Source organism: Megalops cyprinoides, chromosome 6, assembly GCF_013368585.1.
Source record: "Megalops cyprinoides isolate fMegCyp1 chromosome 6, fMegCyp1.pri, whole genome shotgun sequence".
Lineage (NCBI taxonomy): Eukaryota > Metazoa > Chordata > Actinopteri > Elopiformes > Megalopidae > Megalops > Megalops cyprinoides.
Window position 1 is genome coordinate 37,025,001 of NC_050588.1, and position 24,217 is coordinate 37,049,217.

General features: G+C 42.5%; 1 protein-coding gene across 1 annotated transcript in view; it reads left to right on the forward strand.

The window, feature by feature from the left end:
- Positions 1 to 18,753, forward strand: part of LOC118779684 (phosphatidylinositol 3,4,5-trisphosphate-dependent Rac exchanger 1 protein-like) — a 93,050-nt gene extending 74,297 nt beyond the window's left edge. Inside the window, exons 22-40 of the mRNA XM_036531873.1 lie at positions 563 to 738; positions 1,212 to 1,373; positions 2,267 to 2,477; positions 4,647 to 4,926; positions 5,596 to 5,802; positions 8,639 to 8,727; positions 9,388 to 9,470; positions 10,081 to 10,171; positions 10,660 to 10,788; positions 10,886 to 10,927; positions 11,611 to 11,828; positions 12,379 to 12,481; positions 13,334 to 13,477; positions 14,101 to 14,215; positions 14,453 to 14,519; positions 16,220 to 16,395; positions 17,256 to 17,358; positions 18,120 to 18,187; positions 18,704 to 18,753. Of these exons, the coding sequence (XP_036387766.1) occupies positions 563 to 738; positions 1,212 to 1,373; positions 2,267 to 2,477; positions 4,647 to 4,926; positions 5,596 to 5,802; positions 8,639 to 8,727; positions 9,388 to 9,470; positions 10,081 to 10,171; positions 10,660 to 10,788; positions 10,886 to 10,927; positions 11,611 to 11,828; positions 12,379 to 12,481; positions 13,334 to 13,477; positions 14,101 to 14,215; positions 14,453 to 14,519; positions 16,220 to 16,395; positions 17,256 to 17,358; positions 18,120 to 18,187; positions 18,704 to 18,746 (2,507 nt within the window). The 3' untranslated portion in view covers positions 18,747 to 18,753. The remainder of the gene's footprint in view (positions 1 to 562; positions 739 to 1,211; positions 1,374 to 2,266; positions 2,478 to 4,646; positions 4,927 to 5,595; positions 5,803 to 8,638; positions 8,728 to 9,387; positions 9,471 to 10,080; positions 10,172 to 10,659; positions 10,789 to 10,885; positions 10,928 to 11,610; positions 11,829 to 12,378; positions 12,482 to 13,333; positions 13,478 to 14,100; positions 14,216 to 14,452; positions 14,520 to 16,219; positions 16,396 to 17,255; positions 17,359 to 18,119; positions 18,188 to 18,703) is intronic.
- The last annotated feature ends 5,464 nt before the right edge of the window (positions 18,754 to 24,217 follow it).

Consider the following 24,217-nt stretch of genomic DNA (forward strand, 5'->3'; position numbering starts at 1 on the left):
AAGATGTGCATTGCGGATGTCCAAGGCTTTTTGTCAGTTTCCTGCAATAGTAGTTATGAGGGGCTTCCTCTGGAACGGGAAAGCTGGAAATCCCCTTTTTCACCTTTAGACGGTTTTCTGCATAGTTTTTTTTCTTCAGTGCCTCTTCAATGACACTTTGTCTTCGCATTTCTTGTTGCACCTGAGGTTTTCATATGATGTCCTACCATGATCGTAAAGTACTCTGCTCAGTCTGTATCAGAGTTTCATCCAAATTGTTTAATGAATGAGTAAATATTTCAATCGGTTAGAAAAAAATAGAAGAAGAACCTCACAGAAATATGACATTACCAGAATGATAGTGTGCTTCCAAATAAGATGTCACTGTGCAGTAGATGAATTTAGCAGTGTGTTACTCTCCCTCTGATCTGAGTGGGTAGAAAGCAATTCAAATGTATATTTCAGAAAGAACAGACCGAAACTGTTACGAATTGCAGAAGCTTTTTCCCCTTAGTAAAAACTGGTGCTCGGAAACGTAGAACTACATGTTGAATTCAGTTCTGTTTTTTTCCTTTTTAACCAGGGAAGGATTTCAGCCAGTTAAGCATCTCAGATGAGGCTCCGCTGGTTAGCCTGACAGTGGACAACGTGCACCTTGAACATGGTGTGTTCTATGAGTACGTCAGCACCACCGGTATCAAGTGTCACGTCCTGGAGAAGATGGTCGAGCCCAAGGGCTGCTTCAGTCTCGCAGCTAAGGTGCGTGGAGAACGAATGTTCTGTGTAGATGTACAGGCGTCAGTGTAGCATAGTGGTAAGGAGCAGGGCTCTTAACCTAAAGGTTGCTGGTTCGATTCCCCCCTTGGGCACTGCTCTTGTACCCTTGGGCAAGTTACATAACCCAGAATTGCCTCAGTAAGTATCTGGATAAGATATTTGATATTGATATTTGTGATATCTGGGTAAGAGCATCTCTTAAATGCCAGTGATATAATGTAATGTTAATACCTTTGTATCATTAAACAACTGAAAAAAGTATAATTGAGTGTAGCCGAGGCGAAGTGCGGCTGTCTTCTGTGTGTCTCGTCATTGCTGTTGTTGTGTTGATTTGGGCTGGTAAATTTGAGTATAACAAGTATAATTGAGTGTAGCCGAGGCGAAGTGCGGCTGTCTTCTGTGTGTCTCGTCATTGCTGTTGTTGTGTTCATTTGGGCTGGTAAATTTCTGCTCAGATTTTAGAGGCCTTTGTGAGTGATGACAGCCAGTTTGTGAAGAGCTGCAGCCGCCTGATCTCCCAGAGCGACCGGGTGGCCACCATGCCACAGTACGAGTTCCGCAACATCTGCGACACCAAGCTGGAGAGCGTGCGCAGACGCATCGTCAGCTACCAGCAGGTGAAGCCCCCCCGCGCTGGAGCTCTGACGTCAGCACCAATCAAATTACAGTGTGAGGCTGCAGGGGTCACTAAAGGCCAGGTCACATGAACCTAACCCTAACCCTATCCTTATCCCTAACCTTTTAACCTCAGGTTTTTAAGTGTTTCAGCTTTCAGGCTTTCAACCTTAACCTTAACCTGTCATGCTATGGAGGAATGTGCTGGATTGGTACTCAAGATATATATCTTAGCTGTGCCTCCATCTCCGCCACTTCTGTCCACGGTACTCTTAGCTTGGCCCTCACAACACTTGCATGGAGCCCCTGTTCAAAGCTTCAGTTGTTCATGTTGTTTTGGCAGTTTGCAGAAAGCAGCTGTTTATTAATGCTGCATTACTTTATTAAGTGGTCATTTTTCATTGTCTTTTGACAGTCCTTCACAGCTCATGAAATGTGACGCTGCGCAGCGTTCAGTGAACGTTTGTAGGCTGCTAGAACATTCACTCGCCACTTGTAGACACTCACAAATGTAATTATCATTGCTCGTAAGCACCTGACACACCACTGGAGTTCAACACGGTGGAATTCAGTTGGGATCTTGGCAAATTTGTCATGGCTGTTTTTGAATTGACATCTTCCGTTGTTTGACCACTGAAACTTAGTGTACTTAATCAGTGTTACTTCATGCATGGGTAGATTGAATTGTAATACAGTATTAATTCCAATAGTACTGATTGAAGCAAGCTTCCCTTAATACATGAATTGTAAAGTGGCTGTAAGAGAGACACATACGTGTCAAGTACTTTGCACCCAGAGGAGCATAACCTGTTGAATTCAGATGAAAAAAACAGTGTCTGTGGTTTTTTTAATAATGGATATTTAATCGTGTTTCCTTTTCCTCACTCTCGCCAAGTTTGCTCTGGAGCTGAGGAACAAGGCCTGGCCAACGTTTAAACAAGCCACCAACAGGCCTCACCCCCTGGGCTGCATGGACTTCGTCCCCACCAACTGCCACATTAACCTGGTGCAGGTGTCCTACCCCCGGAGCAGCACGTCCGCCGGCCGAACCTTCAGCATCCGCTTCAGCCGCAAGAACTCCTTCTTTGGGCTGGACCCGGACCAAGGTGGGGCCTGGACCTCATTACATTTACATTTACATTTACATTTATTCATTTGGCAGACGATTTTATCCAAAGCGATTTACAAGTGAGTACAACACAAGTGAAAAACCATATTCCATATACCATAATCAACAATATTAGAAGCACTGCATGACCAGGTTTCAATGGTTGGCCAGGCATGGCACAAACTAGCAGGGGAAGCTAATGAGTGTGTTAAACCATTAGATTACATTTTTTAAAAATAATTTTATTTATAGTTTAGTTGGAGAGCGGTTTGAGACATATTACATCATATTATATTACATTATTTTAACAGATGCTCTTATCCAGAGTGACTTCCAGCACAAGGGAACAGAAGTGCATCCATTCAAGTTAAATGACCAACAGATCAGGCTAACAACACACCAATGAGTGTGAGCGTCACACCATTCAAGCCCTACCACAAGTTGTGCAGCCTGACTAGGCAACAGAGGCCAAGTACACTATGATACATCAGTCACTAGAACACAGACTCCAAAATACATCACAATTCTGCACGTAAAATAAACATCAAATCCTAGAGGTAGCAGGTGTTAGGGGGCTGGGATTGAGATGGAACCAAGGTGCAGTTTGAAGAGGTGGATCTTCGGTCTGTGACAGAAGATGGCCAGCGATTCCGCTGTCCTAACCTCCATGGGACCGTGAGTTCATTCCACCACTGAGGGGCCACTACAGACAGGGATCGTGTCTGAGAGGAGCAAGCCCGTTGGGATGGGACAGTCAGTTGCCCTGTAGATGCAGAGCGTAGTGATCTTGACTGAATGCAGGGTTTGAAGACTGAGCGTAGGTATGCCTGTTCTGTATGTCAGAACCAAGGTTTTGAACTTGATGCGAGGAATAACAGGAAGCCAATGAAATCTCCAAGCTCCCGTAAAAACCACAAAGTGTTATGCATCTCTTATTATTACTCACCCATGCAAGGATTTATGAGGAGAAAAACAGCAGGAAATTACATTCTGAATATATGTTTCTTTTATCCTGTCATTCCTGCAGGAGTGCAGAAAAGCTAATTATCTACCTCAATAAACAGTATTTCCTGAATATGTTGGTACAGCAATTAATGTTTTTTTTTTCGTCCTCAAACAAAGGGATAATTTAAATCAATTACCCTCTGCGGAGCATATGAGTGATTAATTAGGAGCTCTAAACCAGCAATTAAACTCTACTCCCTAAAACCCGTTCCTGAGAAACGACTGCCTTATTTGCACTGCTCTGCCACATGAAGTATTTCCCACAGTAAATTGGAGGAGGCTTAAGCCCGCTGCCTAACTGTCTCAAGGCCGTGCTTGAAAGTGGAAGCCCCAGTCGACCGCGTGCTTCTGGACGGGCTGGGTGCTTGCTGCTGTTTGGAGTCCTGTCCTAACAGCACCTGGGGTTCTGCACCCAGGAGGAATTCCTCGTTGCTCGCCGGGCCGTGCGCCAATCGGCGGTGCTAGCGGAATTCCTTGTTGCTCGCCGGGCCGTGCACCAATCGGCAGTGCTAGCAGGTAGGGAGCGGTTAGAGCAGGTGCGGTCGGGGCCCCATCTGGCCCAGCGTGTTTTATTTGGCGTCGGATCACTGTCTGGCTTGTCATCCGATACGCCAGCTCACGGGCGGACGGACGCCCCAGCCCCTTGTTGCAGGCTGGTTTGGGAGCGTTTGGTCTGATTTACACTCCAGCATCTGTTTGGCAGCTCTCCGCCGCTGAAACGTTTAGCGGTTTCTCTTAGTTACGCTTCACACTCTCTCTCTCTCTCTCTCTCTCTCTCTCTCTCTCTCTCTCTCACTCAGCGTGGTGGAGGTTTTCACCCGCTGGGGCTCTCCGGACTGTGTGCAGTGTAGTTTAGATCGTCTCTTGCCGCATCGGCCTTTCAGCATACATTTAATGCATTATGTGAAAGTACTTGATTGCAGTCAGGTTTTTAAATATATCTCTGGTCAGTCTCATTACATTACATTACATTGCATCATTTTCATTTAGCAGATGCTCTTATCCAGAGCATTGGTTGCAATTTTGTCCATTTATACAGCTGTATACTTGAGCAGCCATCTCTATTTTTCTCCATGCTTTACATGGTGACGGCACAGGCTGACCGATTAGCTTGGCTGAGGAAGTCGGGAATTCAGAGGTGATTAAATTTTTGTCTTTGCAGCGAACCTGAACCCCATGTCGCACACGCAGCACTGCATCACCAGCATGGCGGCGCCGTGCTGGAGCTGCCACACCCAGGAGGAGTGGGAAGACTGCCCCCCGCACGCCAACGGGAGCGTCCTGGACTCCAGCGCCGAGGGGACGTCCCTCCAGGAGGGGTGCGGTCTGAGCCTCCTCCTAAAACAGGAGGACGTGGAGACCCAAGACGCATATCTCCGCCTCTTCAACCGCATGGACGTCGCCTTGAAGGAGATGAAGCTGTACGTGGCCCAGATAGACGTGTAAGTGCTGGATCTCCAGGACAATACTGCGCAGACCACAGGTAAACGTTAATGGCACCCAGGAGATAGGAAGGAGGACTCACTCCTGGAGCCCGAACAACGCACAGGCTTCAGACGTTTTCTGAACAGACGGGATTGTGGAAATCTTTTATCTTAACTGGTGTCGACCAGTGCAGTGTCTTCTTAGTAATACTGGTAATACCAAGAGGACTTCTTTCTGTTGCATTCTTGGTGTGTTGATGCACACAATTACTGAGCTCTAATTTACTACACTGGTGAGTCTGTTAGGTTCCACTTCGTGGAACGGACAGTCAGATGAATCAGATGAGACCGGTCTTGCAGACACGCGGTTTATTCCCCCAGGTCCAAACCTTCCAGAACATTCTGGTGTTTTTTTATTCTGAGTAAATAAGAGCAGGATGAATTCAGATTTTACTGCTTCGTACCATTCCTCAATGTGTCCTCACATCTTTTCTGAAAAGTGAACAGAGAAAGGATTCATGAATTTGAGGAAAAAGTTGTAATAATATTTCTGAGAAAAAAAAAAAAAAACACAAAAAACAGTTAAAACACAGACTGAAAAAGCCAGAGCACCACACACCAGTGAGTAAAGTTCAGATATTTTCTGTGGCCTTGCCCCTTATTGTTCTGTTTTTTTCCCCTTGTCAGGCTCTTATCCTCTATAACAGAGCCCACCCAGCCTGATGTTTGTGACCCGCCCACCTCAGAGGAGACTCCTCCCACTTCCCTGGTGTCAGAGGAGGGGGACCTGGGCAAGGCGGAGCAGTGTGGGATCAAGAAGGTCTGCTTCAAAGTGTCCGAGGAAGACCAGGAGGACTCGGGGCACGACACCATGAGCTACAGAGACTCTTACAGGTGAGGCTGACCGGTCAGCACAAGGTCCGCATGCCATCTGACCTTCGTAACCTCCGTGAACGTGACCTTGCTATGCAGCTAGGTTCAGAGGGCATCCCAGGAAACGGGTGATCAAATATACTGCATTAGATCCATTATTGGAATTTAGCAGACACTCTTATCCAGAGTGACTTACATCAGTTCGTTTTTTTTTTTTTTTTTTTTACAATATTATCTCTTTATACAGCTAGATATTTTCTGAGACAATAGTGGGTTAAGTACCTTGCCCAAGGGTACAGCAGCAGTGCCCAAGTGGGGAAGCCAACCGGCAGTCCTGCTCCTTAACCACTATGCAATAACTGCACAGCTTTTCATGTGAGACTGAACTGAATCTCCCTTTGTGTTGTAACAGCATACAGATGGCAAAAGCTGAGCTCTAGGGTCATTTGTACACATCATCTGTTGTATTAACTGTTTTAAGCAGATAAAGGCTCAAATAAATAGCAGATGAATGCTGGTTTGATATGCTTATCCATGACAAATAAGCTTATGCTATTATTAGAGTTCATGTAGATGTGTATTCAGATGGATATGATCCTGTCCACCATCCACAACCAGTGAATTTTGGTGTGGAATATGAATGTTTTCTCCAGAGGAATGAATCTTCCTCAACAATTTTGTCATCATAACGGCCAAAACATTCACTGTACCTGCACCCATTGCTTAGTGTAGCATTCCCAATTGCCCTGGCCTAGGATGTTATAGCTAAATGGTAATGTGATAATCTGGACTGATAGTGTGTACACAGTCTGTTTAGCTAACCGTACTGTCTGCACACATGTGTCGGTGCAGGGGTTTTCTCTGAGCCTTTGACCACTGGCCTGTCCTACTGGTGATGATGTCGCTGCAGTATTCCTGTAAACATCCCTGAACCCCGGCTCTCTGCAGATTCCATTTTTGGCTGTAGTTGGACTAAATTTGGATCGCTCTTAGAGTATGGGAAACCAATTTATTTATTTCTTAAATCATTCCTAAAGCATTCTCTACTCTTTAACAATATTTTAGGAGAGCTGTATTTACTTTAACTTCCCATTACCTAAACAGAAATTGTCATTTTTATTGATGTATAGATATTTAGATCGATGGATACACAGACACACAGACAGATAGATTGAAAGTATGTCGCTTTGGATAACAGCGTCTGCTAAATAAATAAATGTAAATGTAATGTAAATGAATGCATTCTGTACAATACTTTAGAAGACTTACATTTACTTTAACTTCCCATTACCTGCACAAAATAATACTCTTTATAGATAGATACAGTTTATTCACTAACTGCCATGAGGCTTTGTCTGTTGCTAAACACGTTCAGTATTTGATTCATTAAGAGATTTTCTGTATCATAACTGAAGGGTTAGCGACAGATTTGTGACTTGCTGTACATGACCTTCACAATGCAGTCTCTGTGAGTGTATCTGCCTAAGCCGTAGACGTGCACTTCACTCTGAGCGTGCTGCCGAAATCAGTATGAGCAATGTTTGTTTTCATATCTCTGGGGTAACATTCCTGTGGCATGGCTCTCCGCACATGAGATGTCAATGTGGTTTGAATCAGTGCCGAGAGCCGGCCACAGTGCGGTCTGGTGCCCCCTGGAGGCTAATCCTCCCAGCTGCCAAAACCATCACACGGCGCGGAGGTCATTGTTGCCATTAATGAAATGAAGTGCAGGATCTCTCGGAAAAATCAATTTGCAAGTGACACGCTTTGAAAAAGATTTTTTTTTTCATCCTGTTCTTTTCCAATTTTGTGTAGGGGTGGGTGTGTGTGTGTGTGTGTCTGTGTGTGTGTGTGTGCGTACTCATATCAGATGGTAATTGTACTTGAATTACAAAATGACACTTACTAGTACTTGATACTGTACATCTCAGCCAGCTGCACTGTTAGCTAAAAGGTAAATAGTGAAAAATGATGTTGCAGTTATGCAGTAGTGTAATGTTGTGGGTTTGTATTGGGTAGGATGTGGTTGTTGTGGCATTCTTGGGCATGGTCCTCAATAACTTGGTGAAATACAATGCCTAAAAAATTATGGTTAAAATGTTTAAGACATTAAATTGTAACAGTTGTAGACCATCCTGGGTAGATTAAAAACTAGTGGTTACCCTGTACACTGTTTTCATTTTAATGTCATTACTGTCAAAACAAAGTCAGTCGTCAGTCAGGAAACTACTGATATTTGAACTGAGAAATTCCAAAAATATATTCTGTTTTAATGTTTGTATGGTTTTGCTCTGGTTTGCAAACCAGTTCATGAAAGAAAATGCCATATCTTCGACTTACAGCACGCAAGTCTTCAGCTTGTGTGTTTATGGAAAATATAACCTATGAAGGTAGAAGCACTACAGATGAAGAATTGAATTTTAAAAATAGTTTCTGTTGGTTTTCTTGGATTTGTATTGCGTTATATTCCTTGCCGCTGCTCTCATTTAATGTGAGTGTTCACAAGGAGCATCAGTGACATTACCCAGTCTTACCCAGTTTATGAGGATAATGACTCAATGTTCAAATGGGCTCTACTATATGTGAGAGCCCATTGTAGGCACAGTCCAAATCAGAACTGCATGTGCTGATGGCATTCCGTTTATCTGCATAGCTTTGTATGAATGTTGTGAGTGGAAAAAGCACATAATTTATATCCATGCGGATTGTATTAAGCGCTTAAAGAGCATCTGCATTTCAAAGTAATTGCAAGCGAAGCCCCTGAATTCTTTTGTGGCTTCGCTGAGGGACAATCTCTCGTTTTGGCCCAAATCTGCGTGACTTGGACCCCGGTCTCATGTCTGTTTTATCTCCGCAGTGAGTGCAACAGCAATCGGGACTCTGTGCTGTCCTACACCAGCGTACGCAGTAACAGCTCCTACCTGGGCAGTGACGAGATGGGGTCAGGTACGGGCGAAAAGCCGCAGACACGCTCGTCTTCCACAAGTAACGCTGTACAATTCGCTTCACTCCCCAAGTAAACAGTTTGGTTTGTTTTGAATTGCAGCCGTGCATCATCCTTTCCCGCATGATAATATGCAGTTGTAATGTAATGGGTTTTTACTGGACTGTCACATTTTTTGCATTACATTCTAAAGGACTGTCTGGAAGGACACACAAACCTTCTGAAATATGTTTGTGCTGATCAGAAAACAATGTGAAATGTTAACCACACATTTCTATCATTTTCTCCTTTAACTCTTGGGGGGAAAAATATCCTAACGTAAATCCTTGCTTCAATTACAACTAAAACTAAATAAATGGAAAAAAAAATGGAAGAAACTAGAACTTGCTTAAATTTGCCTGTTAAAGTTAAGGACGACTTAGATTACTGTTACATTCAGTTTGAACCAGTTAAGTACATTCAGTTTTTGAAAAATTAAAAAAAAATTAAATATGCATATTAGCATTTAGTTGAATTCTGTCCCCTGTGGATTTCTGAACTTGGACTGTTGTTCCATTCAGTTTGAACCTTAATTAAAAATAAAGTAAATCTTCAGTACATATTAACGTTTAATTCAGTTCTGTCCCTGTGAACTTCTGAACATTAGCTCTGTTGGTTTTCAGGTGACGAGTTGCCTTGTGACATGAGAATCCCCTCGGACAAGCAGGACAAACTGCACGGGTGCCTGGAGCACCTCTTTAACCAGGTGGGGTATTCTGTGTAGGCCTCCGACCCTGTCCATACCAGCTGCAGACTGACTGCCCCTCCCCTGACCCTCGCTCCGAGGATATTCTGCAACAACAGCCATGCTATGTAGGGACATCACTTATACTGGCATCTGGCACAGACCGTGAACCGTATTAAATGACTCACTTTTCCTTTTTTCCCCCCCATGTCCAGTACTGGAGAAGGCTTTTTGGATAAACATGTACACCTGGAGGGAATCTACAGTACTGTCTCAAAACGTTCCCTCGGCTAAATCCTTTCAGGAACATTTTGTTCGGATGACTCCAGTCGGTCATCTTATGGGAATTATCTTGTGTTTCATCTGTCATGTGTGGTTGTTTATAGAGAACTTGCACGCATCAGGATGGGACACTGTTTGCCCTCTCTGGTCTTGGCCGACCCCGCGTGACCTTTGACCTTCAGACAGCTCTTCCTTCCAACACAGTTCCCGCCAAACGAGCTTCATGAATTAATTTCCCTTCAAACAAGTGCTAGTGAGAGCCATGAATTGCCTTATTGTAGAAAGTTTGGGCACAGGATGTTTTTACTGTTGAGTCACGCTTGGGTTTTCCGTGTGTCTGTCTTTTCAGGTTGACTCTATAAACAGTCTGCTGAAGGGCCCAGTCATGGCCAAGGCATCTGAGGAAACCAAGCACTTTCCAATGGAGCACAGTCATCCAGGTAGCAGTCTCTTGCACTGAGTCTATTTTCCTTTGATCATATCCTCTAATGCTAAGTGTAGCATAATGGTGAGGAGCAGGGCTTATAACCAAAAGGTTGCTGGTTCAAATCCTTGTTGGGGCATTGCTGCTGTACCCTTGGGCAAGGTACTTTATCCAGAAATAGCCTTAGTAAATATCCAGCTATATAAATGGTTAACATGAAAATTTTAACCTGTGTAACTCACTCTGGATTAGAGCATCTGCAAAATGACAATAATGTAATGTAATGTAGTCCTAAAATGTGTAATGAATGTGGTGTAATGCACTGTGCTGTAGTGAATGTAACTTAATTGATCGTTTATTCGGTTCAGCGTGCGTTACTGAACCTCTGTAGGTGTTGAAGAGGAAGCATTGACGTTTGCCTATTGCGTGTGTCCAGGTCGAAATCTCCGTTCGGAGCTGTGAAGTCTCTCAGTGACAGCTCCGTTCTCCCGTTTTCCTCCTCAGAACTCGGCCACACTGACGACTGGACGATGCACTGCCGGTGCCTCATACACAAGAACATCCAGGAGGATCCCTGGAACCTGCCCACCTCCATCAAAACCCTGGTGGAGAGCCTGCAGAGGTTTGTGGAAGGTGAGAGAGCATGAATAAATTAGTGCGTCCTGTTACTCTTTGTCTTAATGGTAACAGTTTATTCAAACAGTCAAATTCCTGTTTGATTCAATTTCAGATGGCAAGAATCAGCTGCTTCTGGCTTTGCTGAAATGTACAGGTAATCTCTCTGAAATAACTCGCAACATCATTATATCATTCATTTAATATTAGCATTGCCCTTGTACAGTCCTACATATTCTACAGTTATAAGATGGTTATCTTAATCTCTGTCCCACAGTGCTTTCATAATCATTCTGGCACTAACAGAGCCGGAATAATGCGGCACTCTGCCTTTCATCACTAATCTTAACTGTAGGACATCTACTGTAAGAATGACAGGCTTTACACTAATCTCAAGTGTGATGTGTACATACAAATAAGTTGAATATATATTCTTGATGATATACACTTATATTGTATGGCTGATGGTGGGCTGGTTAATATATGTCCGACTGTCAGTAAGGTGTTTGGATGTTTGAAGGGACCAACGTATTGTTAATATATATTATATATAATGATATATTGTTATATTTGTATGTATGAGATATTTTGTGGCCTCATGAAAAGCGAGGTATTCTCAATATAACATAACATGTTAATGCGGAGCTACAGTCCTCTCCAAATGAGCTTGTTTCCTTTCCCCAAAGATAAGTTACTGAGGCATTATTGTTCAACATTGTTCATGTTCTCTGAGGGTCGGATAGGGATCCTATCCCTGATTTCTTCGAGAGGCAGATGATAGCATTGCAATGCAGGACTCTTCCAGTGGGGGGCAGTACTGAGCGGGCTCTTCGTCTGCAGACACAGACTTGCAGCTGCGGAGGGATGTGATCTTCTGTCAGAGCGTGGTGGGGGCCGTATGCACCCTGACCGAGCAGCTGCAGGCTGCCCTCAGTTTCCGCTACAACAACAACGGCGAGTACGAGGAGGACAGCGGGGAGGTCAGCAGGAAGTGGCTGGAGCAGATCGCCGCCATCGGGGTGCTCTTCAACTTCCAGTCCATGCTGTCTCCCTATGTGGTGAGATGCACCCCCGCCCATCCCTGAAAAACACCCTGTCACTTCACCCGCAAGGGTCTAATACTGTCTAACACTGATGACTGCATGAAACCAAAGGATTGCTCCAATAGACCACTTTACATTACATTCATTCATTCACTTACCATTCATTGACCAAAAACACATGATTACATGACTACGGTACATCTCAGACCAGGGCTTCTTGTATTAGGTCCTTGGGGGCTACAGCCCTTCTCTTTGTAGGTTGCTAATGCGCTTAGAACTGAAGATTGGAGCCAAACTGGTCTAATCAAAGCAGTAATTAGTCGAGTTAGGTTGTTGAGAAGCTAATCTAGCTGGAGGGGAAGTCCAAAGACTCTGCGGGGCGAGGTGTGAAGTCTTAATAATAGCCTCTTCCTGAACACAATGCCAGGTAGAGGAGAGTAAAAAAAAATATATATTATCATTGCTTTGTAATCTGGACAAAACCTGTTTTCATTGACATCACTGTCCTCTGCTTTGGTTGAATCGATAAGGATTTTTATGTTGTGCAAACTACTTTGTCCAACAGCAGGAGGAACGAATAATGCTAGAGGACACCAAGGGAGCGTTGCAAGACTTGGACAAAGTCACTGTTTTCTTCCGGCAGCTGGAGGATGAGTGCCTGGTCACAAGTAAGATGCACTGCATGTACTGTATAGACTTGACACATACATTAACCTTGTCTGACAGCTTACCAAGTGAAGGCCGAAAGGACTGATTTAATTTCACCGCAACTGTTAAATAACTAATAGGTTCCCTGGGTGGGCCTTAATTCGTATGCATGGTGTGTCAGCAAATGCATACACTACAGTGCTCATGTGAGTACACACTGCATATCTGTATGTGCTATACATTCGGTTGCATTATGATTATTATTATATAATATTATTAATATTAGGGCATTTGAATGGCATTTGATTGCTATTTATTGTATCTAAACAAGACAGCGAGACACTGGTTATGTGTATGAAGCCACCTTTACAGCGCTGGTTTATAAATGTTCAGTTGTGCAGTCATATATTTTTTTTTGTTAAATCTGGGGGACGCTGAGTGTTCTCAGTCGTGTTACAATATTTGAAGAGCAATTCTGCTTAAAACACATGCAACTATTCATACTAATTTCTTTTTTATTTAGTTGCTCTGAGGTGTATGTAGATAGTATTGATAGAGATAGAGTTTCCCTCCTGTGGGCTTAAAAAAAGGATGTTTTTTTAGGATTCATCCATGGTGAACCAGTTCAGGGATTTCGGCATTGTGCGATGGGACATAGCCCACAAAATGAAGGTCGCAGATGTCTTTCCACTCAAATAAAACTGAGTAATAAGGGATCTGGTGCATGGCTCAGCGCAGTCCCAGACTGATCTGATTTCCATTGTTTGTCCTCCTTTTTTGGAAAATCACACAGTTGAGCGCAGCAGGAAACGTGTGTTCGAGCGCGCTGTTGACCGCGCGAGTCGCAATTGTAAATCCGCGTCTCTCCTCAGACACGTCGGTGTACTACCACGTGGACGGCAGCCGGCAGGCGCTGAGGATCACCCTGTACCTGGACGGATGCCACTTCTGCAAGCTGCCCAGCCGCCTGCAGAACGGGGGCAGCCTCCGGCTCCACACCGTGCTCTTCTCCAGAGGTGAGTCTGTCAGTTACCTGACACAGGTATTTACCACACAGGCTGTCTACTAGGAGCAGAGCAGAAATCAGTGACACTCCTATAAGTAACTGCCTCTTTCCCTGTAGATTACCTGCCTGTGTAGCGAGACCATATCCGCAATGCACTGTGTACTGCTCCAGTAGGGATGCCATGTGTTTATTTGCACTTCTCCCTGTGGAGAGTGTTGTCTCCACCTTGTGGCTGTAGATAAATGCCTGTTTGTAGACTGCATGTCTCCACCTAGTGGCTAAGATTTATGTACATGCACATACATACTGCATAGAGATTAGATTGTGACACTGATACGGGCTTTATGTGCTTCCTCCCATGTTTTTGTGTGTGTGTATGTGTGTACTTGTGTATTTGTGTGTGTGCTTCTGTGTATGTGCGCGTGTGTCTGTGTGCATGCGTCTGTGTGCGCGTGTGTCTGTGAGCATGCGTCTGTGTGCGTGTGTGTCTGTGTGCATGCGTGTTTGTGTGTGTGTGTGTGTGTGTGTGTATGTGTGTGTGTGTGTGTGTGTGTGTGTGTGTGTGAGTGCGTGCGTGCGTGTGTGTGTTTCTATATGTGTGTGTTTCTGTGTGTGTGTTTGTACGTGTGTCAGCGCTGGAGAGGCCAGAGGGAGTCTCTCTGCAGGACTGTGTGTCTGTGGAGGAGTTTCAGCAGCGCACCAACGCCGTCTCTCTGGAGAAGGTCAAGTCCTACTACCGCAAACTCAGGTACCTGCGACAGTGTGAGACAGCTGACCAGCACACTCATTCAGCAGCTGCATTTTAGGCTATCATGCATTAATCTGACATCAGACATGTGATTAAGGAGATATGCACAGCCAGTGTTTTTAGATCATTTCCCATGTTTATTTATAACTGGATAATATCTTGTGTAATCACCTGATAATTTCATTTTACCTGTAAACACTGCTGATGTGGTCGATTTTGAACACTCTCTTTTTTTAGGGCATTTTACCTGGAGAAATCCAATTTACCGACAGATTCCAACTCCACGGCTGTTAAGATAGACCAGGTAAGACAAGTAGCTTTAAGCACAGGTAACTATAGGTAAAGCATGTAATTATATAAAAAAAAAAACAGTCGCAGTACTGGGATTTGTTAATTTGTTAACTGTACTGATACTGTACTCCATCGTGATTGTATTAATTTTCAGATCTGGTAGAATGGGTGTGCAAAAAGTGTGGTTGTGCCTTTCGAATTTGTTGTGATGAATGCATGCGTTGCATTATCGCAGATTTGTGTTAAGTGATTGTTGATTGAGTTACATTTTCTGCTCAGCAAGATGGCACAATTTTTGGATAATATTTGGGACTTCCTTAATATTGCCGCTTGTCTCAGATCATCTATATTGACACCACAGGGTATCACTGGGGGATTTCCTGGCCTTCAGATTACTTTAAGAAAATAATTGCTCTTGACTGGATACAAAGACAACAGCCCTGTTGATCTCTGTAATAATAACAGCAGTTGAATGTGAGAAGAAATTACTCAGAATTGATGTTCATGGTTAGGCCAGCTTGGAGCAGAAGCCTAAACCTAAAGCAGAATGACGTTTGTCTACTTGAGTACCTGCTTAGTCCGTTTTTTTATGTTTACTGATGTCTTTAGGTTACTCGACCTAACTGTATTACCTGTATTACTAAGATTTATTGTTGTTGTACACATATGTTAATTATTCTAAATGCATCCAGGTATTACTGTAACTTGAAAGGTAGCATTGTAGAGCTTTGCTGTGTATAATGTGATGTAATGTATTATGAAATGTACTTAAAATATACTGGAAACCCAGCAGTGTACATGCATTTCATAAGCGGTTGGCAAGAGTAAGCTAACAAGTATAGAAGATAACTACCTATTCAAAATACTGTTACAGTAATGTGGAGTTTCCTGTGGCTGTACTAAAAGGGTACATTTTTCTTTTTCACTCCTCTATAATCCCTGCTGGGTTTATATCCAGAGTGACCTATTTTATTTATTATGCTAGAGACTGTGTCCACATAGCTGAGCAGAAATGGTTATTAATAAGTGATTGATTTAAGAATTCATGATGTGATGCATTAAAACTCTATTCTGACCCTATACCATACTTTCTGGAGTAGCATTGGCTAATACTGCACTAGAAATGTTGTAAGTGCAGTCTTCCATTTTAGATTCATATTAGCTTATCTTAGCCTGTGTTAAAGGGCTTGGTTCAACGCTTGTAGGAATATCTGTGGTATGAAGCTGCTTGATGCCAAAGAAGTTCCTTTGGAACTAACACCAGTCCAAAACAAGGCCGTGACCCCAGCTGACCTCTGTAACAGCAGGGCCAGGGGTGGGGATTTGAATGCCTTTAGCAACTCATCTCCAAAACCTTACTTACTCAGAGAGTACGTCCCAGCCTCAAGACCACAGTGTCCCACTGGCCCGGATTTCTACAGTTCCATTACTTCCCTGGGTAGTTGCATGAAAAAATAACCAACGTTAGTTCAGCTCTGAGATTTGAGAGTTAAAACCAGCAACTGCGCCACCAAATCCACCAGAACCACACAGGCGACTGTGCTGTGTAGTCCTGTAGGCCTGTACGTCATGAAAAGCAGTACAGAAGGCCCGGTGGAGAGGGCACCTTGAGATCCAGGTGTATGGATTGTCTGTGGATGGGGCTTTGATTGTAATGAATGATTCCGGCCTTGCCCTGGCCCTCCCGGTGACCGCGTCTGCCTCACCGCTCAGCTCCTGCGACCTCTGAACGCCCTGGACGACCTCTGTCGGCTGATGCAGTCCTACATCAACGTCAAGCCCAGCGGCAGCACTCATCCATCGGGGGTCAGCATCCTGCCGGTGTCCTCAGAGCTCTGCAACCGGCTGGGCGCCTGCCACATCACCATGTGCACCACGGGCATGCAGAGGTATCCTTCCGCCAGCACCCCAGTCACCGTACACTACAGCAAAATAGACCCTGCCCGGGCAGGGTCGCTCTTCACAGGTGTCGTACCTTATCCTCTCAGAATTCCAACTTCTCAGCCTCTGCCTAACCTCTACCCCACCCTCCTCTCCTTACACCTTGTAGTCAGTGAAATTACCAATAATGTCGTGACAGGCACAAAGAAGAAAAAAGTGACGCTTGCACGAATTCATAATTGCAGAAGGATTAGGGTGAAGTAGGGCTGTGTTTGGTGTGTGCATCTATTAAACATGTCAGAGCCCATAACACATCTCACCAGTCAATTAAAGCATTTCATGCTGTTTTGCATATTAATGTGCGCTGTGTTTATGCAAATTTGCACTGTGTCCCGCTCAGGAATGTCATGATGCAAAAAAAGACAGAAGAGGCTTTGATCAGCCTCTCTCTATATATACAGAGAGTATCGTTGGCTGAATACTTATGCAAATAGCACATTTCATAAAACCAGTGTCACTGGTTTCAGTGTTTGTAAATAAAATATTACACAGAATGAAAATTCAGCTTATCATTTGTAATTTAGTACAATATGAGAATTAGTCAAGGGTCATATATATATGTACACATACACACACACACATACATACATAGGCCTACATACGTACATATATTTATATAGATATATCCATGTATGCATAAATATGTTTATTTAGATACATACACAGACGCTACATACACAGTGTGCTGTCTGCGGAGCTCATCTGAGTTGGCAGTGGCTCTGTACCTGCTCCAGCTCACTTCCTGTTTCAGCGCAGCTTTATTTGCTGATTGGACAGCTCTCAGCTAGTGTCACTCTCCATTGGGCAGGTGCACTCTGAGCGTGTCCCTGGAGCAGGCCATCATCCTGGCCAGGAACCACGGCCTGCTGCCCAGATGCATCATGCAGGCCACTGATATCATGCGCAAACAGGTACCTACCGCATTCATGGAAGGAGGCGGCCCGACAGCACTGGATGTCTTTAAACAGAACCAGTCAAAAGTTTGGACACACCTGATTAAGAGAATGGAAAACATGCATTCAAAGACATTTGGATTGAAAGACATGCTTAAATGCTTTTAATTTTTTTTTTTTGAAATATTGAAGTTGATGCCTATGTATGATTTGCAATCCAAAAAAAAAATTTTTTTTAAAAATATTTTTGGCTATTTTGAAGAAACTAAAATGTCGGGTATTTTTGATTTGTTTATAATACTTTTTTGGTCACTGTTTGATTTGTTTATAATACTTTTTTGGTCACTACATAATTCCATTTGTGTTGTTTCATAGTTTTAATGTCTTTACTATTCTAAAGTGTAGAAAATGCTAAAAATAAAGAAAGAAAAGTGTGTCCAGACCTTTGACTGGTGCTGTATGTCTGCTGTTTTCCTGCACTTCTCATGTTTCCACATGCTGACCCTCCTCCCCATTTGTCTTATTTGTTAATACTTGTTTGATTATTTCTGTGATTGAAGAGCTAAATTAGGCTGTCTTAATTTTAGCATCGGAATGGGAGTGTGGACCGTGAAGCTATCCATCTGAAGGGGCTGAAGCTCTGTCCTAATTAGAAAAGGGAAATTAATTGTAGCCATGTGTGAAATAGTTTGCTACAGGCGGTAAGCATATCAGAGGACGCTGTCCATCAATAAAGTGTGAGTTAATGAAATGGAAACCCTGTAAATCTGTCTGTACAGGGAGCGCGGGTTGAAATCTCTGCTAAAAACTTGAAAGTAATGGACCAGATGCCTCTCTCTGCACCAAGGTATGATATTACATTTAATTTTTTTAATGTATATATCACACTGTACTTTACATTGACACTGTGAGAATGTGGGGCCTTTTCAGATCAGCTTAGATAGCTGGTTAACAGAGGTAATATTTCACTGTGATGTCTCTACAATAGACTTGAATTAAGAAAAGTAAAATATCGTGCATGAATATTGTATAACAGAACAGATGCTTAACCTGCCTATTGACATTTTATCAGCATTTTATTGTAACGCTGAACTGTGGATGCTAGTAGAAATTGAATTCAGCTGCAGAAAATCTGAAATGTATAAAAAGAAATGTCAGTGAAAATTGGATAAGTGTCATCAGAATATCTACTTCAATGAAATATTAATCCTGATATATTACAAGTATCTTTTGAAAGACTGATTCTTGGATATCCAGTTAAATGAACTTTTGAAATTTCTTGAAATGTTTTCAAGTGTCACTCTCTAAAATATGTAACTTGTGAACCGCTGCGTCTCCTAACCGGCTCTGTTCTTTCCAATAGGCTTTTCAAGTTATGTTTACCACCCTCAGATGGAGATCTGTAAGGAACATCTTTGGTTTGCGTGATTATGACGGTCTTCTGTCAGAGATTCAATCAGCTTCAGAGGCCAGGGTCTCTTCGGGACAGAAATATCCATCTCCTGCAGGGTTTTCTCCGTCCGGGTTTTGCCATCGGAGAAATATATTTAGAAAATCAAAACTTGGTTTTAGCCAATTCTTCACAATGCATTTTTTCCACATGACAGCAGCTGACATTTGTGCAGCGAGTTTTGTAATCTCTGTGCTCCCGAGAGACGGACAGGACCGGTTTTGTCCCGCTCCGGAGCGCCTGGAGGAGATTTTGGGGATCAGGAGCGGAATCAGCACCAGCTGGTGACTGTCTCAAAGGTCCGCGCTGTCCTGATGGAGTCTGCTTATCCCTCACGGCTCTGCTACCCGTCACACACCCTTGTGTTAGGCCACGGACTTCAGTTTGCCTGTGCTGTCACACACCGTTTGCATTATTTACGGATACGCAGCAGCCCGCAGTGCGCGGACGCTTGAGGGCCCGCCTGCCGTCGCATGCCTGGGACTCGGGTGGAGCCCTGCATACTGTGACGCTGGGGAAATCCCAAAATTTCTATCGCGAAAACAGCGCCATGTGAATACCTGACCACCAAGACCTGGGTCGCCATATATGGCAGTCTGCAATCGGCTAGTTTGCACCATTCCCTTGAAATGGCATTTTAATGTGTGTTGCGAAATCTCAAAAGGGGCATTAATCCCATAAACATTATCAGGTATTAAAAATATGTTTTAAAACTACTTGCATTCCAAGCTAAATATAGTTTTAATTAACAGAAATAATTTTCCTTATTTTTTAATCATCAATATTACTTGAATAATCCAGTGATGGGATGGAGAGAAGGTAGTAGGACATTTGCTGTAATTGGAAAATGTAATATCTGAGATAAATTTAAAATTCATATCCAGTAATGTTAAAAATTGTTACTGCTTTGCCAATGTAAATAATTTAAGAGACTAGCATTAGCACAATAACAATAGCATTCTAAAGTCTGTGGGTTTTGAACAGAACATAGTTGTCATTAAGCAAGCATACTTTTCCTGAATATCATGGTGTTCAAACAAGTATTGATGAAAAGAAAAATCGTAAATATATTTTAAGTGTTATTCAGGTTGCAGAGAAAATGTTGGATAATAATAAGGGATAACTGAAGTATAGATATGAAAAGTCAGATCTCTTCTTTTTTTGTAGTTCTCTTGTACATATTTATGACCAGAGATTTTATTGTGTCAAGAGGGACCAACATGTGCAGTCAATATACTTCTGCTCTTTGCAGGAGAGTAATATTATTATTTAATAAAGCATTAAGAGGGTATAAATGTAATGTTTAAAACATAGTATTTTGTAATGTTGTTCGTATGAACGATTCAGGTTGTGGGGCTTTAAACTTGAGCAAGTCGGTAAGCAAGCTACACACTGTCTCATTAAAAGGGCTTGATTGTCACTGTATCATAGGTTGTTACAGTATTACCTAAACTAGGCTGACATTCCACCTTTACATACTCCCCACCTCTGTGCAGGTGTCTTACATACCAATATACTCCACAGCTGTGATGTCAGCAATCAGCAAGGCCACTTGGAAGGGTAGCTTGGGTGGTCCCGTGAGAAAACAAAGACATGGGGGGATGCGTTTGATTGGCTGTGAGGAGCATCACTACATTGGCCTTGTCATTGCGATGGAAATAGCGTGTGCTTCTTAATGGGCACCTTTTACTGTAGACTGACATTTTGGACCCCTGCTTGCTCATTGGAGGTAAACCCCAACATGCCAAGCAAAGTTATTACAGTACAATAATTCATTTTTCCCTGCCCCCCCCCCAGAAGGAACATAGGAAATGAATAGTCCTCTAAGGGTGGCATCATTAAAAGCTGGCAACATAATGTTATGTTTTTCATATGAAATATTTTTTTTTATTGTCTAACCTGTCATGAATTGAATAAGCAATGCTTTTTGACAAGTTAATTGTGAGTGTATTTCCATTTGAAGTGTGCACTATTACACTTTACGTTGAAGACAGATTTTCTTATCTAGCATTCCGAGGGTAATTATTCTTTATTCAAATTGATTTTAATGATGTGTTTGAAGGTCCAGTGTTAACAGTTCATTCATTTTCCTGTTGTTCTTTGTCATTAAAGATCACAGTTAGACACAGCCGATGGTGACCTGAAATACATTGCATTTTCAACATTGTATTCATTTTCAGTTCAAACAAGTAAGGACAATTGTAATCATTGATGATGTGATTGTATCCAATGAATGTGTTAGCCTTACCAACAACAAAATAAGTACTTTTCATCAGCTAGTATTGCCATTTATTTAATTGCCTGTGTAAATCCAGGCTGTTGTAACATGACTTCCACACCAACGGAAATTTTCTCTTTGTTAAAAACAAATACAGACTCATTCCATTAAAGTTACTGGTGTTTCATTACAAGCACAACATCGCTCAGCTGGCTGTGATGTTAGTGCTGTTGCTTGGTAGCTTCTCCCCTGTCAGGTTAACGTTGCAGACCAGCCCACTGACCAATGTGTGCCGTGTGACTCTAGCACGGAAACACAGTTCAACAGCCACGGCTATTGCAAAAGAGTTGTCACTAGCTAACTTTAGTTTGACAGATGTGTATGAGTTCATTTAAAAGACTGGTGAGAAAGAGCATCCAAGTGTTCTTTTCATTTAGACAGCAAAATGTCCATTTCCCTCTGCTTATAGGTGAACTGACCCTGTCATTATGTCATTGCTTTGGGGAAAAAACAGGTGACAGATCATGTTAGTAACATTTCCTGTGGATATTTTATCACAAGGCAAGAGAAAGGCGCCATCATAAATAAATTACCCACCTGAACACTCTTAAGTCCTTAATTGTGGTGCTTAACAACTAATATGCTGTTGTAGGTGCAATGATGTTTAGCTGTTAAGTTGGGGTGAAGATAATTTACTTAACCGATATGGGTTCCTCCTGAACAGACCACCTGCTCCAAGCTATGGGTTAATGTGGAAGTATTCTCAGAATATTTTCATAACACAGGAGTAAATCTTTGTGTGCAAATGACCAAGTCAGATTAGACCTCTCAGACTAGACTAGACCCCCTTTTTTTTTGTTTGTTTGTTTTTTTTTGCACGGCTGAGCATGTCCATACTGCAATATTTAGTTTAGTTATATAACAGAGATGTATTAATACCTTGTTCAACTGAAGGGAACCATAATGTACCAGACGAGTGTTATGAGAAAATACAATGGCTTTTCTTAGCAGTCTTTCTTTCAAAAAGGAAAAGTGTAACTTTTTAGCAGGGCACTGGACCACCTTGAGCTGAAATTACATTGCAATGGTCTCTCAGGCACCAACGTTCTAGGCCACCTGTGAAAAATGTTTCCTCTAACTTAAATTTGTTAGGGGTCAGACTCTTGTAGAGTACTGTTCTCACAAAACAACCAAGCCTTGACCCTGAAATGTTTAGAGGCAGGGGAATGATTGCTGGTGTAGTAGCATCATATCATCCTCATGTCGCCCTTTGTGTCTTATAAAATATGGTGTATTTTTGCCTTGGTGAAAATAATGCTGGTGTGTCCGCTGAGCAGCTGAGCTCTGTGTGGTAGGAATTGGCCACCACCTTTTGCAGTGACTGACCACAGAAATATTCACAAAAATATCAAAGGTCCCCAATTGTTGAATAATCCCAGCGGTATTGTCATTTTAATATTTCAAAATTGAAGTAAAACAAAAGCAAAGCAACTATTAGTAGAGTGTAATTGGTTTGTTTGGATAAACAGGTTCTGTACTACTTAATTGTATTATAACTGTTGTTCTCCTCAGTGTTGTACATACTTTTACTTGTTTTATGTGTTTTACCTTGGATGTGCTGCACACATTGTCAAAAGTTAAAATTTGTTTCAACATTACATTATAATTTTAACAGTTGCTAGTTAATAAAATATTTAAACAGTAAACATGCTTTTCTGATTGCTGTCTGTTATGGTAGAGTTAATTGAATGTCACAGAGCTACAGGTACAATTAGTTCTAACAAGGTGAGTCTCACTGAATTGTTCTCATCAGGCAAGTATATCATCTCACAGTGTCGCAGCCCATGTGTCGATATTAACAATGAATCATTCTTCCACTGAACATACACACCGCTAGTTTAGCTCCTGACATTGTGATCTGGCATACTTCCTTACAGGGAAGATCTGAAAAGTGCTTCACAGGTGAAATATGATTACAGTGATTAAAAAAAATAGCTGTTTATTTGAAGATCAAAGAGACACAGACCCTCTGGTCCTGCTGCGTTTTTGACCATGATCCAGGCCCTGTATAACTGAATGTTGCTGGAACCTTATCAGGCCACTGTGCAACAGAGTCACAGCTCAGGCTGAGAATTATTACCTGCTGTTGGAGTCATAGTTGAAGCAGAAACCGTTTCTATGGTTACAGTTTCAAACCTGTTTAGTATTGCATATGCATATCCATTACTGTTGCATATCCATTGTTTCTTCATAGGCTTCGGAATATCAATCTCATATTTATTTCAACCACATGCACGCATGGAGTCATATATCAAGGGCTAAACAGTATGAACTGACCAAAGTGAAAATGTTCTTTTATTACTTGTCTATCATGTAATGTTCTTAGGTAACGTGCATTTCTTCTTTCCTGGAGCCCTGTTATTATTTTACTGTTATTTTCTGTGACCGGATTAGTTGTTGTATCCAGGCTGTATCCTGACAGATGCCTGACCGCTGTACTGTAGGAATTGTGACATTGCAGCGGGAGCTTTTGAAGTTGGTGGCTCTTACTTTGCTAATTGGCTTGTCAAAGTGCTTTAGCTCTGCAGTAGAGAGCACTCAACAGTAGTAGTGTGCCAGGCTGCACATTGCTCCAGCAATCAAAAGTGAAGAGTAGAGGGATTTTTGTGTCTGTTAATACAGGTGTGTGGCAGTATGTAAGAAGACCAAAACCTGATCAAAGTGGAATGTATCAATTAGCTTTGCAAAATGTGTGTGTTAAAGTGTGTGTCTGTATGTGTGTGTTAGTGTTCATGTGTGCGCACATGGGAGTGTGTGTGTGGGCGTGTGTGGGCATGTGTGTGAGGGTGGGTGTGTGTGTGTGCACGCATGTGTGCGTGTGTGTGTGTCTGTGTGTGTATTAAGCATAGAGGGATTTATCGGAATTAAATAAAGGTGTGCTACTCTCATCGCAAAGAAGCCAAAGAGATATTCATATATCTCAAGAGGTTCAGGGAGGTTCACACCCTCATTGCTTGAAAGAAGGTGGATGAGGTTTTTAAGAGAATCTTTCCTGTCACTGTAATGACAGATGGCAGGCTGTCTATGGGGGGCATTGTCAGAGACAGGAGGGGCAGCAGGCTTCTGCTTCTCTGTGCTGGCCTTGGAAAGAGAACCTGCAGTAGTCATAGAAACCAAAGAACAGAGATGAAAACAAATCCGCTAAAGAT